Source organism: Macaca fascicularis, chromosome 7 (assembly GCF_037993035.2).
Source record: "Macaca fascicularis isolate 582-1 chromosome 7, T2T-MFA8v1.1".
In the NCBI taxonomy this organism is placed as follows: Eukaryota; Metazoa; Chordata; class Mammalia; order Primates; family Cercopithecidae; genus Macaca; species Macaca fascicularis.
In genome coordinates this window covers 31,903,523-31,920,060 of record NC_088381.1, presented here as the reverse complement: position 1 = coordinate 31,920,060, position 16,538 = coordinate 31,903,523, and the positions used below count along the sequence as shown (strand labels likewise).

Below are 16,538 nucleotides of genomic sequence, written 5' to 3'. Positions count from 1 at the left end.
TTCCTTCCTCCCTTCCTTCCCTCCCTCCCTCTCTCCCTCTCTCCTTCCCTCTCTTTTCTTTCTTCCTCCTCTTTTTTTTTTTTTTTTTTTGAGATAGAATCTGGCTCTGTCACCCAGGCTGGAGTACAGAGGTGTGATCACAGATCACTGCAGTCTCGACCTCCCAATCTCAAGTGATCCTCCCACCACAGCCTCCCAAGTAGCTGGGACTACAGGCATACATCACCACACATAGCTAATTTTTGTATTTTTTGTAGAGCTGGGGTTTGGCCATGTTGCCCAGGCTGTTCTCCAACTCCTGGGCTCAAGCAGTCCTCCTGCGTCACCTTTGCAAGGTGCTAGGATTAAAGGTGTGAGCCACCTCACCTGGCCCACCCTTTTTCTTATAAAAGTTTTGCAGACTCGGCCGGGCACGGTGGTTTACGCCTGTAATCTCAGCACTTTGGGAGACCGAGGCAAGCAGATCACCAGAGGTCAAGACCAGCCTGCCCAACATGGTGAAACCCCGTCTCTACTAAAACCACAAAATTTAGCCAGGTGTGGTGATGGGTCTGTAGTCCCAGGCTATAGGAGAGGTTGAGGCAGGAGAATCACTTCAACCCAGGAGGCAGAGGTTGCAGTGAGCTGAGATCATGCCATTGCACTCCAGCCTAGGTGACAGAGTGAGACTCCATCTCAAAAAAAAAAAATTTTTTTTTGCAGACTCAGTGCATGGTAGAAGGAAGAACACTTGGTTTTCCCTTGTTATTTCTACCACGTGTGCAGTAAAAGGATATCCTTTTGTTAAAAAAATTTTAAGGTTTTTTTTTTGAGACGATGTCGCTCTCTGTCGCCCAGGCTGTAGTACATTGGTGTGACATCTGCTCACTGCAACCTCTTCCTCCCAGGTTCAAGAGATTCTCCTGCCTCAGCCTCCCAAGTAGGTAGGATTATAGCTGCACACCACCATACCTGGCTAATTTTTGTATTTTGTTTTGTTTCTGTTTTTTTTTTTTTTTTTTGAGACGGAGTTTTTCTCTTGTTGCCCAAGCTGTAGTGCAATCGTGCTCTCAGCTCACAACAACCTCTGCCTCCTGGGTTCAAGCAATTCTCCTGCCTCAGCCTCTTGAGTAGCTGGGATTACAGGCATGTGTCTCCATGCCGGGCTAATACTGTATTTTTAGTAGAGATGGATTTCTCCATGTTGGTGAGGCTGGTCTCAAACTCCCGACCTCAGGTGATCTGCCCGCCTCGGCCTCCCAAAGTGCTGGGATTACAGGCTTGAGCCACCCATGCCCGGCCTAATTTTTGTATTTTTAGTAGAGACAGGGTTTCACCATGCTGGCTAGGCTGGTCTCAAACTCCTGACTTCAGGTAATCCACTCACTTCAGCCTCCCAAAGTGCTGGGATTACAGGCATGAGCCACCACACCCAGCAAAATTTTTTTAAGTTTTTAATTTTTTAAGAGATAGCGTGTTGCCCAGGCGAGAGTGCAGTGGCTCACTGCAACCTCAGGTTCCTGGGCTCAAGTAATCATTCTGCCTTGGCTTCCCAAAGTGCTGGGATTACAGGTGTGAGTCACCATGCCCAGCCCAGATATCATTACAGTCATTTTCTCATTTACAGGGTAACTTAGTATATTCTACTTTCCATTACTAGTATTTCATGTGAATGTCTCGAACTTCTACAGCTTTTTCTTTTTTCCATGTCAAGATAACTTGTTTTAAGGGAATATCATGTGCAAAATCTCTTAGGTAGCTTCTTGAGATTGAGGATATGGAGGACACAACCAATATCCTCACACTTTGATATCATACTACTTTTATGATCCAGTTTTTCTTTGACTCTCAAAATGCAAACAAATATTTATTGAATGAATGAATAAGCTGAGTACAATCCGAATACAAAAGCCCATAAATCCTTTTTAATAATTCCTCCTAGTAAAAATAAAGCTGTGGAGATGTGAAATGATAAGCCTGACAATAACCTTGGAGGGGTATGAATCCCATACAGGAGCAACTGAAAAATTCCTTAAGTAGTTCAACATATCTCTTCTGGAAGACCTGATAATAATTATTTGTTTTATATATATATATATTTGTGTGTGTGTGTGTGTGTGTGTATATATATATAGGTTTTATATATATATATATTTGGTGTGTGTGTGTGTGTGTGTGTGTGTGTGTGTGTGTGTATATATATATATATATATATTTGGTAAATTCCTGTAGCAGCTAAGCTAAAAATTTAGGTGAGGACTGGAGGCCTTTTTTTTTTTTTTTGAGATGGAGTCTTACTTTTGTTGCCCGGGCTGGAGTGCAGTGGCCACGATCTCAGCTCACTGAAACCTCCACCTCCTGGGTTCAAGCAATTCTCCCGCCTCAACCTCCCAAGTAGCTAGGACTACAGGTGCGCACCACCACGCCCAGATAATTTTTGTATTTTTTTTTAAGTGGAGACAGAGTTTGGCCATGTTGGCCAGGCTGGTCTCAAAATCCTGACCTCAGGTGATCCACCCACCTCGGCCTCACAAAGTGTTGGGATTACAGGTGTGAGCCACCATGTCCAGCCTTTTGCTTGTTTAAATTAAGAAATTATAACTTTCATGTAATAATTATATATATTTTGTAAGGCACTGGAATTACTGATGCCACCTGTTACAGACAATGCTAATGCAAGAATGAAGGCACATGTACGACGTGGAACAGCATTCTGTCAACTAGAATTGTATGTAGAAGGTAAGGAATTGATAGAAATGGTGTAAGTCCAAAATTATACTCGGAAAAAAATGTCATTGGAATTATTTAAGATCATGACTTTGAAGGACTCCATTTTTAAATATTTTTAGCATTTGATTCTTAGTAATGTCTGCAGCATACCTGACAATACATTATTTCTGAATTATATTTAAAAAATTCATTGTAGAAGGGAATTAAAATAAGTGTGAACAACAAGTTTCAGTCTAGAAAAATGCTATATTGACTGGGTGCAGTGGCTCACGCCTGTAATCCCATCACTTTGGGAGGCAGAGGCGAGCGGATTACCTGACGTCAGGAGTTTGAGACCAGCCTTACCAACATGGAGAAACCCTCTGGGCCGGGCGCGGTGGCTCACGCCTGTAATCCCAGCACTTTGGGAGGCCGAGGCGGGCGGATCACAAGGTCAGGAGATCGAGACCACGGTGAAACCCCGTCTCTACTAAAAATACAAAAAATTAGCCGGGCGCGGTTGTGGGCGCCTGTAGTCCCAGCTACTCGGGAGGCTGAGGCAGGAGAATGGCGTGAACCCGGGAGGCGGAGCTTGCAGTGAGCCGAGATCGCGCCACTGCACTCCAGCCTGGGCTGGGCGACAGAGCGAGACTCCGTCTCAAAAAAAAAAAAAAAAAAAGAAACCCTCTACTAAAAATACAAAATTAGCTGGGCGTAGTGGCTCATGCCTATAATCCCAGCTACTTGGGAGGCTGAGGCAGGAGAATCGCTTGAACCCGGGAGGCGGAGGTTGTGGTGAGCTGAAATTGCGCCATTGCCCTCCAGCCTGGGCAATAACAGTGAAACTCCTTCTCAAAAAAAAAAAAAAAAGGCTGCCGGGCGCGGTGGCTCAAGCCTGTAATCCCAGCACTTTGGGAGGCCGAGACAGGCGGATCACGAGGTCAGGAGATCAAGACCATCCTGGCTAACACGGTGAAACCCCGTCTCTACTGAAAATACAAAAAAATTAGCCGGGCGAGGTGGCGGGCGTCATAGTCCCAGCTACTTGGGAGGCTGAGGCAGGAGAATGGCGTAAACCCGGGAGGCGGAGCTTGCAGTGAGCTGAGATCCGGTCACTGCACTCCAGCCTGGGCAAGACTCCATCTCAAAAAAAAATAAAAAATAAAATAAAAAGGCTATGTTACCAGACAACTCTTCATAGAAACATATGTGATAAATGTTGGGTGTGGTGCTTCACCCCTGTAATGAAGGGTGGCTTGAGGCCAGGAGTTTGAGACCAGCCTGGGCTAATATAGTGAGACCTTGTCTCTTACAAAAAAAAAAAAAAAAAAATACATGATAGGCCAGGCGCGGTGGCTTATGCCTGTGATCTCAGCACTTTGGGAGGCTGAAGCAGGTGAATCACAAGGTCAGGAGATCGAGACCATCCTGGCTAACATGGTGAAACCCCGTCTCTACTAAAAATAAAAAAACAAAATTAGCCGGGCATGGTGGCAGGTGCCTGTAGTCCCAGCTACTCAGGAGGCTGAGGCGGGAGAATGGAGTAAACCCGGGAGGCAGAGCTTGCAGTGAGGCAAGATCGTGCCACTGCACTCCAGCCTGGGTGACAGAGCAAGACTCTGTCTCAAAACCAACCAACCAACCAACCAAACAAACAAACAAAAAACATGATAAAATATATAAATGATTTGAGATATCATGGATATTTATCTCAAAGAGCTTCCTTGGTCATACCCTGTATGTATGTATTTGTGTGTCTGTATGTATGTATACACACACACCTAAGCTTGGAAATAACGATCTACCATAGTGCATGCGTATTGCTTATATTTGTTAGATTGTATTAAGGTCTATAATTTAGCTCCATGTACACAGAAAACATACCATTTATTTTATCTTATTTCAAATAGATTTAGGTGGCCAGGTGCGGTAGCTCACACCTGTAATCCCAGAATTTTGGGAGACTAACATAGTGAAACCCCATCTCTACCAAAAATACAAAATTAGCTGGGTGTGGTGGCACATGCCTGTAATCCCAGCTACTTGGGAGGCTGAGGCAGGGGAATCACCTGAACCTGGGAGGCAGAGGTTGCAGTGAGCCGAGATTGTGCCATTGCATTCCAGCCTGGGCAACAGGAGCGAAACTCCGTCTCAAAAGCAAAAAAAAAACAACAAAAAACCCCCGAAAACTATATATATATAGTTGCAGTTATTTGCAGTTACTCATGGTGTACCAAAGGCAAAATTTTGTAGTAGCCAAAGTTTATCTTCAAGGCTTCTCCTCCCATACCTCCCTAAGGAGAAGCCTGTTCAGCTTCCATTCACTCAAGGCCTAAAGGCCACCTCTTGATGATGTCTTGCCAGGGCTCCAGGCTATACATTTTTATTATTTCTGTTTTCATTTTTAAAGTTGGTTCTGCCATTTGTAGGAGATTTTTTTCTAACCAAGGCATCCACATTGGGTTTATATGCCCCAACCTTTTTTAAATGTCTTATTCAATTTCAGGAGGATAAAGATGACCAAGACAGGAATGAAAAGTTCTTCAGAAATTATGGTATCGTTGGCCGGGCGCTGTGGCTTAAGCCTGTAATCCCAGCTCTTTGGGAGGCCGAGACGGGCGGATCACAAGGTCAGGAGATCGAGACCATCCTGGCTAACCCGGTGAAACCCCGTCTCTACTAAAAAATACAAAAAACTAGCCGGGCGAGATGGCGGGCGCCTGTAGTCCCAGCTACTCGGGAGGCTGAAGCAGGAGAATGGCGTGAGCCCGGGAGGCGGAGCTTGCAGTGAGCTGAGGTCCGGCCACTGTACTCCAGCCTGGGCGACAGAGCGAGACTCCGTCTCAAAAAAAAAAAAAAAAGAAAAGAAAAAAAAGAAATTATGGTATCGTAGATTGTTTTGAGCTACAAAGACCCCTTCTTTTAAAGATGAGAAAGTTGAGGCTTGGAGAAGTTCAGTGAATTGCCTGAGCTGGCAAAACAAATCAATAGCATTTTAGGAACTAGAACTCAAGTTTCCTTACTCTGAAATAAATATTTTTTTCCATTGCGTTTTTGGGTGAAGATTGAGATCCAGTTACATATTTTTAACAAGCAGTAGACAATGCTTTCATTTTTAACCATTTTTTCTCAAAGGAATTCTGTATATGTAGTAGCTACAGAAAGAAGCTTATACTACCGGCCAGGCGCAGTGGCTCACACCTGTAATCCTAGCACTTTGGGAGGCTGAAGCGGGCGGATTGCCTGAGTTCAGGAGTTTGAGAACAGCCTGGGCAACAGCCGTCTCCACTAAAATACAAAAAACTAGCCGGGCGAGGTGGCGGGCGCCTGTAGTCCCAGCTACTCGGGAGGCTGAGGCAGGAGAATGGCATAAACCCGGGAGGCGGAGCTTGCAGTGAGCCAAGATCGTGGCACTGCACTCCAGCCTGGGAGACAGAGCGAGACAGTCTCCAAACAAAAAAAAAAAAAAAAGAAAAGAAAAGACAGCTTATACTATGTTCTAGTCAGTGAATAAAGTATGATTTCAGTCTACAAAAAATATTTTATTTATTTATTTATTTATTTTGAGATGGAGTCTCGTTCTGTAGCCCAGGCTGGAGTACAGTATCGCCATCTTGGCTCACGGCAACCTCCACCTCCTGGGTTCAAGCAATTCTTCTGCCTCGGCCTCTCATTTATGTCATAATGAGTCTAAGTTGTTAGTTTATTTGTGCATGAATTTAAAATAACTGTTGCTTACAGAACATTGAATAAAATAATAATTCCCTAAATCAATGAAAAATTTCTGCAATCTTACAGAGATACTACTATGTGTGTAAAGATGGGAATCCAATTTAAAACTTGGTACTTGTCCTGAACCATGCTACTAGTGGTTATTTTTACTTTAAACAACTATCGTCTAGATAAAAGAAGTACTAATAAAATATTTATTGTATTAATCATCATTGCTATATAAACACAGGCCTACAGGATTATGAAGCAGCACTTAAGATTGATCCATCCAACAAAATTGTACAAATTGATGCTGAGAAGATTCGGAATGTAATTCAAGGAACAGAACTAAAATCTTAATGACTCTTAGAAGTAACTAAGTATTGTTATAAGTTTTTTAAAAAGACCTGGAGGCGTTAGAAATCTTTGTACATATTATGGCCAATTGTACAGAATTGCTTTCTGTTTAGTACTCTAGTTCTGTAGAGGGCAAAATATTATAAATCTATAGAAAATAAAGCGACTTGAACCATTTTTGAATAAATCTAAATAAGAACCTATTTTGATTCCTTATTTCTTCATATTAATACATACGTATACATTTTTGTGTTACTGAATTAAGCTTGCCCTTGTAACAAAATATATTTTGGTATAGTTACCAGGACACTTACTGATTAATTTTTAAGAAGGTAGAATTTTAAAATAAAAGATTGTTTATAAATAACTTTTGTTTGTATTAATATACGATTTAATTGACTGAATGGTTGACTTTGGTATAATAAATGTTGACAGGTTTTCTGTTAGTTTCCAAATGCACAGAACCTTATTTTTTGTTTAATACTTCTCTAATGCTTGTTGTTCAAGATTAGACTAGTTCAGCCTAGTATAAAATAACTGTTTAGAAAACTTATCTTCAACTTCAGTTATAGGCTGTGCACCTGAAAACCGATCATATTTCGTAACACTATCTGGTGAAGATAAATTTTTTGAGTGAAATCGTTCTCTAGTACCTCCAAGTAGACAAGGGGGGGAAAAAAGACAGCAAACTGTAAGATATTAACCTGGAATATTATGGTATTGGCATTGGATTGCACCACCATTTGTGTTGTATCACTGGGATTATGCAGGTGTTAAGCACAATAGCACAGCTTCCCTTTTGTATGTAGTTATTGTAATTCTCTAATTAAATTTTAAAGGTTTGTTTTGTTTTGTTTTGTTTTGTTTTTGAGATGGAGCCTCCCTCCGTTGCCCAGGCTGGAGTGCAATGGCACAATCTCGGCTCACTGCAACCTCCTCCTCCCAAATTCAAGTGATTTTCCTGCCTCAGTCTCCCTAGTAGCTGAGATTACAGGTGCCCGCAACCACACCCAACTACTTTTTTTTTTCTTTTTTTTTGAGGCAGAGTATCGCTCTGTAGCCCAGGCTGGAGTGCAGTGGCATGATCTCGGTTCACTGCAAGCTCCACCTCCCGGGTTCAGGCGATTCTCCTGCCTCAGCCTCCCGTGTAGCTGGGACTACAGGCGCCCGCCACCACGCCCGGCTAAGTTTTTTGGATTTTCAGTAGAGACGGGGTTTCACCATGTTAGCCAGTATGGTCTCAATCTTCTGACTTCATGATCCGCCCGCCTCGGCCTCCCAAAGTGCTGGGATTACAGGTGTGTGAGCTACCACTGCACCCGGCCTTTTTTTTTTTTTTTTTGAGATGGTGTTTCACTCTTGTTGCCCAGGCTGGAGTGCAGTGGCCCAATCTCAGCTTACTGCAACCTCTGCCTCCCGGGTTCAAGTGATTCTCCTGCCTCAGGCCTCCCAAGTAACTGGGATTACAGGAGCCACCACGCCTGATTAATTTTTTGTATTTTTAGTAGAGACAGGGTCTCATCATGTTGGCCAGGTTGATCTCCAACTCCTGACCTCAGGTGATCCACCCGCCTCGGCCTCCCAAAGTGCAGTGATTACAGGCATGAGCCACTGCACCCGGCCTTATTTATTTATTTTTGAGATGGAGTCTGGCTCTGTAACCCAGGTTTTAGTGCAGTGCAATCTTGGCTCACTGCAACCTCTGTCTCCTGGGTTCAAGCAATTCTCCTGCCTCAGCCTTCCAAGTAGCTGGGATTACAGGTGCGTGCTACCACATCCAGCTAATTTTGTATTTTTAGTAGAGACTGGGTTTTACCATGTTGGCCAGGCTGGTTTCAAACTCCTGACCTCAAGTGATCTGCCCTCCTCGGCCTCCCAAAGTGCTGGAATTACAGGCATGAGTCCCCGTGCTGGCCTAACAAATTTAGTTTAAAGATCTAATTGGCCTTTATCAGTGACTCATGAATCAAGCAGCATCTTATCTAAAGATTTAGAAGAGACATTACTAGAAGTAGCAGAATAAAATGACCTTTGCAAAATTATGATTAAGACAGTGAAAGAGATTTAACTTAACTGAATTTATCTTGCTTTTAACCTCCAAGCTGTCCTTGTTCATTCCTGGGTGTAGGACTAACTTTAAAAAACTTAGTTTATAGTTTAAACAAAGTCAGTGATAGCCCTTTGGGGACTAAATTGCCTTTGTAGGACTAACATTAGCCACAAGGTTAAAAATTAGCACTTTGGGACGCTGAGGCAGGTGGGTCACCTGAGTTCAGGAGTTAGAGAGCAGCCAGGCCAACATGGTGAAACCCCGTCTCTACTAAAAATACAAAAATTAGCCGGGCGTGGTGGCAGGTGCTTGTAATTCACAGCTACTTGGGAGGCTGAGGCAGGAGAATCACTTAAACCTGGGAGGTGAAGGCTGCAGTAAGCGGAGATTGGGCAATTGCTCTCCGGCCTGGGCAACAAGAGTGAAACTCCATCTCCAAAAAAATTATGGTTTAGAAGTCATACTGCTGGAGGCCGGGCACGGTGGCTCACGCCTGTAATCCCAGCACTGGGAGGCCGAGTCGGGTGGATCACCTGAGGTTGGGAGTTCGAGACCAGCCTGACCCCAACATGGAGAAACCCCGTCTCTACTAAAAATACAAAATTAGCTGGGCGTGGTGGTGCTTGCCTGTAATCCCCTACTTGGGAGCCTGAGGCAGGAGAATCGCTTGAACCCGGGAGGCGGAAGTTGCAGTGAGCTGAGATCACGCCATTGCACTCCAGCCTGGACAACAAGAGCGAAACTCCATCTCAAAAAAAAAAAAAAAATGTCATACTGCTGGAGGCTACAAAATTCTGACCCTTCCTAAACTGCTCCTAAGATCAGTGCTTGAGATATTTTGCAGACCCTGCACTTAATGAATCAGCTGGCACCACCCAAATCAATAAGCTGACTCATCTAATCTTGTGGCGCCCACCTAACTTAATTCAGCACAAGAAAACAGCTCCGACTCTCTATAATTTCATCTCTAACCAATGAGCACTTCTGGCTCACTGGCTTCCCCTCACCCACCAAGTTGTCTTTAAAAACTCTGCTCCCTGGCTGGGCGCGGTGGCTGACGCCTCTAATCCCAGCACTTTGGGAGGCTGAGGCAAGTGGATCACGAGCTCAGGAGTTCAAGTCCAGCCTGGCCAAGATGGTGAAACCCCATCTCTACTGAAAAAACAAAAAAAATTAGCCGGGTGTGGCGGCGGGAGGCTGAGGCAGAGAATTGCTTGAACCCAGGAGGCAGAGGTTGCAGTGAGCTGAGATCGGGTCACTACACTCCAGCCTGGGCGACAGAGCGAGACTGTCTCAAAAAAACAAAAAACGAAAACAAAACTCTGGTCTCCCGCACAGCTGGTTCTGTATGAATTACTCTTTCTCTGTTTTAATTTTCGTGCCTTAATAAATTGGCTCTGTCTAGGCAGCACCCCTTTAGGGGTAACAAAAACAATTGGTATTTATAAGGTAGCTCAAGCAGGAACAAGAAACAGCATAATACGAAAAGTGGGTTGGTTGATATCTGGTAACTTCAGATCACTTTCCTTGCAAGAGTTAAAACAGTGGGGACTTGCCTATCCTGCTAGCTAAAAGGGGCCTGTTGGGAGATTTGGCTATCATCTCTCTCATGATTTATCAGGAGATCAGATAAATAACCAAATTTTGGGCCAGGCTCGGTGGCTCACACCTGTAATCCCAGCACTTTGGGAGGCTGAGACGGGCAGATCACCTGAGGTCAGGAGTTCGAGAGCAGCCTGGCCAATCCCATCTCTTCTAAAAATACAAAAATTAGCTGGACATGGTGGCAATCACCTGTAACCCCAGCTACTCGGGAGGCTGAGGCAGGACAATGACTGAGACAGTGAAAGAGAGCTAACCTAACAAACTCCATCTTAGTTCTAACCTTTAAGCTGTCCTTGTTCCTTCCTGTGCATAGGCTGAACTAACTTTGGGGGGAACTTCGTTTATAGATTATAGTTTAAAACAAAGATGGTAACAACTTTTTCCCAAAACCTTTTCCTTCCTGCCTGGGGATTAGACTGCCTTTGTAGGACTAAGAAATTAGCCACAAGATTAGAAATTATGGTTTAGGAGTCATGCCGTTGGAATTACAAGATTCTGACCCTCACTAAACTGCTCCTAAGATCAGTGCTTGAGATATTTTGCAGACCCTGCACTTGCTGGATCAGCTGGCACCACCCAGATCAATAAACTGGCTCATCTGATCTTGTGACCCCCACCCAGGAACTGACTCAGTGTAAGAGGACAGCTTCAATTCCTTTTGATTTCATCTCCTACTTAACCAATCAGCACTCCTGGCTCACTGGCTTCCCCTCCCCCACCAAGTTGTCCTTTAAAACTCTTGATTCTCAAATGCTTGGGCAGTCTGATTTGATTAATAATAAAATGCTGGTCTCCTGCACAGCTGGCTCTGTGTGAATTACTCTGTCTCTATTGCAGTTCCCCTGTCTTGATAAATTGGCTCTGTCTAGGCAGCAGGCAAGGTGAACCCATTTGGGAGTTACACTAGTGCAAGAGGTTCAGTCCAAATCAGTGGCCTTCCATATATTTTATTTAACACATCCCAGAAAGAGGTTATGAATTATATCAAGCAAAAGGTTCTGTCCTAGACCAGGTTTGGGATGATCTTTCTTTTCCACATGTTAGCTCTTTGCTGACAGAGGTCAAAATATTAGTCCTAATATAGAGATATTGTCTAATAGTTTAGTGTTATATAAACCTATTCTGTCTTGGTTCCCTAGTGTAGACGAAAATCAGAGTTGAACAGTAGTTAAACTGAAAAAACAATGCTTTTACTCAGTAACTGTTATAATAAGGAAAAAGAGACCTCAGCATGGAACGAGGCTGAGTTCTTTTCATTTCTGTGAGGTCTGAGAATAAAAAATGAAAAAGAACTAGGCTCAGTTCCAAATATGACATGGACAATTAGGGATTTATAGCCAAGGAGTAGGTTGGGTAATGAAGGTGGTCAGTGGATGAAAAATTACTAAGAGAAAACATTAGGGATAGAGGAATTTTGGTTAAATTGACCTAATAGGATTCTTGCTGAAGACAGGCCAGGTTGATCAGGTATTACCGGCGGCGGGTGGGGGCGGTTATAGGGAATGAGGAATCTGGTCAAATATCAAGGGTGATCAGATATTGATGGTGGGGATTCTGGCTAAAGGAACTTGGCAGGACTCTTGCCATGACTGGGCTCTTAGGAGCAAGGTACGTGGCTGGGCATGATGGCTCACGCCTGTAATCCCAGCACTTTGGGAGGCCGAGGTGGGTGGATCACCTGAGGTCGGGAGTTCAAGATCAGCCTGACCAACATGGAGAAACCCCATCTCTACTAACAATACAAAATTAGCCAGTTGTGGTGGCACATGCCTGTAATCCCAGCTACTCAGGAGGCTGAGCCTGGAGAATTGCTTGAACCCGGGAGGTGAAGGTTGTGGTGAGCCAAGAATGCGCCACTGCACTCCAGCCTGGGCAACAAGAACAAAACTCCATCTCAAAAAAAAAAAAAAAGCAAGGTACAGCCGGGCACAGTGTCTCACGCCTGTAATCCCAGCAGTTTGGGAGGCTAAGGCAGGTGGATCATGAAGTCAGGAGTTGGAGACCAGCCTGACCAACATGGTGAAACCCTGTCTCTACTGAAAATATAAAACAGTCTGGCATGGTGTCACGTGCCTATAATCCCAGCTACTCAGGAGGGTGAGGCAGGAGAACCCTTGAACCCGGGAGACAGAGGTTGCAGTGAGCTGAGATCATGCCACTGTACTCCAGCCTGGACAAAGAGCGAGGTGCCAGGATGGGGCCTAGTCAAAAAAGTGGTTCACAGGAGCCTATCTAGAGTTTGGTCAAGGAGAGACCTCTTAATCACTAGCAAGCCAGGTGCTTTCCAACAAATTTCATCCATGTGGGAAGTAAGGGCAAAGGATTTTGCACATACCATCTAGGGAAAAAGTAGGTGCCTTACTTCATTTTCCACTGCTGTATCAGAATACCACAGACTAGGTAATTTATAACGGACAGAGATTTATTTGGTTCATGGTTCTAGAGGCTGGGAGGTCAAGATCGAGGGACTACATGCATCTGGTGAAGCCCTTCTTGCTACATGATAACGTGGCAGAAGGTATCACATAGTAAGAGAGCATGCAAGAAAGAGAGGAAAGGAAAAGGGGGCTGAACTCCTGTCTTTTATAACTAACCCAGTCCTGCAATAACTAACTCACTTCTGTATTAACAGCTTTAATCTATTCAAGAGGGTGGTGTCCCCATGAACTAATAGTCTCTTTTTTGTGTGTGTGATGGAGTCTTGCTTTGTCACTCAGACTAGAGTGCAGTGGCATGATCTAGGCTTACTGCAACCTCTGCCTCCTGGGTTCAAGTGATTCTCCTGCCTCAGCCTCCCGAGTAGCTGAGATTACAGGCATGCGCCACCAAGCCTGGCTAATTTTGGTATTTTTAGTAGAGACAGCTTTTCACCATGTTGGCCAGGCTGGTCTCAAAACTCCTGACCTCAGGCGATTTGCCTGCCTTGGCCTCCCAAAGTGCTGGTATTACAGGCATGAGACACCGTGCCTGGTCTATTTTTGTATTTTTTAATAGAGACAGTGTTTCACTACTTGGCCAGGCTGGTTTCACACTCCTGATCTTAAGTGATCCACCTGCCTTGGCCTCCCAAAGTGCTGACATTGCAGGTATGAGCCACCGCCCTGGCTTTGCTTTAGCTTTTTAGTGCATATTAAGGACTAACATTACTCTCTAGTTATCTTCAGCTATCTACATCTATCTTCAGCTATCTACATCTGATTGCTGTAGGTCAGCAGTTCTCAAAATGTGTTCTCATCAGAATACAAATACTCTGGTCAGCACGGTGGCTTACACCCATAATCCCAACACTTCGGGAGGCGGTGGGTCACGCCTATAATCCCAGCACTTGGGAGGAGGTGGGAGGATAATTTGAGCCCAGGAGTCCAAGACTAACCTAAGCAACATAGTGAGACCCCCATCTCTACAAAAAATAGAAAAAAAGTTAGCCAGGCATGGTGGTGCATGACTGCAGTCCTAGCTACTTGGGAGGCTGAGGTTGGAAAATCGCTTGAGCTGGGGAAGTCAAGGTTGAGGTTGAGGTTACAGTGAGCTGTGATTGTGTCATTGCACTCCAGCCTGGGTGACAGAGGGAGACGCTGACTCAAAAAGAGTAGAAAATATGCTATATTATATCCTATCTTTAAAAAAACGACAAGAAACCTTTGGCTCAACATCTAGCTATTGCCCCATTTATCTGTTCAGTGTGCAGCAAAATTACTTAAAATTAGTTTTGAGTTCTTCGGCTCTTTCTTATTCCAATAAAGTTTTCCTCTCTACCGCTTCTTGTTGTAGAGAGGAATACTTATTTATTTATTTATTTTTGAGGCAGAGTTTCGCTCGTCACCCTGGCTGGAGTGCAATGTCGTGATTTGGCTTACTGCAAACTCTGCCTCCTAGGTTCAAGCGATTCTCCTGCCTCAGCCTCCTGAGTAGCTGGAATTACAGGTGTCCGCCGTCACGCCCAGCTAATTTTTGTATTTTTAGTAGAGACAGGTTTTCACCATGTTGGCCAGGTTGGTCTCAAACGCCTGACCTCAGGCCACCTGCCCACCTCAGCCTTCCAAAGTGCTGGGATTACAGGTGTGAGCCTTCGCGCCTGGCCTTGTTGAAATACTTTTGTTTGAAGTCATCCATGACCTCTGCTTTGCCTCATCAAAGGTCAGTTCTCAATTCATATGCTATTTCCCAAGATAATTTCACACTGCTGGGCCAGTTCCTCTCCTTGAAACAAGCTTGGCTTCCAGGCCTCACAGTCTTCTAATTTCCTTTCTTCACTAGTCACTCCTTCTTGGTCTCATTTGTTTCTTCTTGTTCTTTGCCTTGACCTCTAAATGGTGGTTTTCCCTAAAGCATAGTCCTCAGGTCTGTTTACCTACACTTTGTAGTCTTGTCTGATTTAATCGTTTTAAATAACATGTTGTTCAAATTGATTATCTTCAACTTGGACTTCTCTCTTGAATTCAACTTGTATATTCAATTGCCCTACATCAACTTGACTTTCCTCAGATATTCTCTTCACCTCCTTCAGAGGGTGTGGTCAGACCTCACCTTATCAGAAGCCTTCCCTTTCCAACCTACCTAAAGTAATTCCTTGCTGAAGTACTCGCTTTCCTCCTAACTCTATTTTATGTTTTTTCCCATAATACTTACCACTAGGTATAGAACATAGGTAACTATGTAAATATATATTCATATATGTTATTTATGTATATATTAATGTGTATTTTTATTTATAAATATATAAAAATATATATTTATACATGCTTTTTGGTCTGTTTCCTCCTGCTGGGATTCATTAGAATCTAAGCTCCATTAGGACTAGCTTCTAGTGCCTAGTATAGTCCTGGGACCTTATTATTATTATTATTTTTTTTTGAGGCGGAATTTGCCTCTTGTTGCCCAGGCTGTAGTGCAATGGCATGATATCGGCTCACTGCAACCTCCGCCTCCCGGGTTCAAGAGATTCTCCTGCCTCAGCCTCCCGAAGAGCTTGGATTACAGGCATGCATCACCACGCCCAGCTAATTTTTTTGGTATTTTTAGTAGAGACGGGGTTTCTCCATGTTGGTTCAGGCTGGTCTTGAACTCCTGACCTCAGGTGATCCGCCTGCCTCAGCCTCCCAAAGTATTGGGATTACAGGCATGAGCCACCATGCCCAGCCAGTCCTGGGACTTTAATAGGCACTGAATGACTATGTATATAATGAAATTCCAGATGACATGCTTGATTTTCAGCTATTTATCCTGATCATTTTATTATTATTTTAGATGAAGTCTCCCTCTGTCACCCAGGTTGGAGTGCAGTGGCGTGATCTCAGCTCACTGCAACCTCCACTTCCCAGGTTGAAGAGATTCTCTTGCCTTGGGCTCTGGTGTAGCTGGGATTACAGGCATGCACCACCATGCCTGGCTAAGTTTTTGTATTTTTAGTAGAGATGTGGTCTCACCATGTTGCCCAGGTTTGTCTCGAACTCCTGGCTTCCTGTAATCCGCCCACCTTGGCCTCCCAAAAGTGCTGGGATTTTAAGTATGAGCCACTGTGCCTGGAGTATCCTGAGAATTTTTTTTTTTTTTTTTTTTTTTTTTTTTTTTTGAGACGGAGTCTCGCTCTGTAGCTCAGGCTGGAGTGCAGTGGCCGGATCTCAGCTCACTGCAAGCTCCGCCTCCCGGGTTCACGCCATTCTCCGGCCTCAGCCTCCCGAGTAGCTGGGACTACAGGCGCCCGCCACCTCGCCCGGCTAGTTTTTTGTATTTCTTAGTAGAGACGGGGTTTCACCGTGTTATCCAGGATGGTCTCGATCTCCTGACCTCGTGATCCACCCGTCTCGGCCTCCCAAAGTGCTGGGATTACAGGCTTGAGCCACCGCGCCCGGCCTTTTTTTTTTTTGAGACAGAATCTCACTCTGTTGCCCAGGCTGCAGTGCAGTGGTATGATCTTGGCTCACTGCAACCTCTGCCTCCTGGGTTCAAGTGATTCTCCTGCCACAGCCTCCCAAGTAGCTGGGACTATAGGTACACGCCACCATACCTGGCTAATTTTTTGTATTTTTAGTAGAGACTGGGTTTCGTCATGTTGGCTAGGCTGGTCTCGACCTCCTGACCTCAAGTGATCCACCTGCCCAAAATGCTGGGATTACAGACCGTGAGC

At 44.4% G+C, this 16,538-nt stretch overlaps 1 protein-coding gene across 6 annotated transcripts in view; it reads left to right on the top strand.

Annotated features, from left to right (window-relative positions):
* Positions 1 to 16,538, top strand: part of DNAAF4 (dynein axonemal assembly factor 4) — a 78,880-nt gene that overhangs the window by 59,345 nt on the left and 2,997 nt on the right. For 4 of the 6 annotated variants that reach the window (XM_045395493.3, XM_045395491.3, XM_073995852.1 and 1 more), the window contains 2 exons: positions 2,613 to 2,718; positions 6,650 to 6,952. The exons of 1 other annotated variant lie outside the window; for it this stretch is intronic. In XM_045395493.3, the coding sequence (XP_045251428.2) occupies positions 2,613 to 2,718; positions 6,650 to 6,759 (216 nt within the window). In that variant the 3' untranslated portion in view covers positions 6,760 to 6,952. Of the gene's footprint in view, positions 1 to 2,612; positions 2,719 to 6,649; positions 6,953 to 16,538 lie in introns of those variants that run through there. One more of the 6 variants, XM_045395492.3, reaches the window with a different exon arrangement.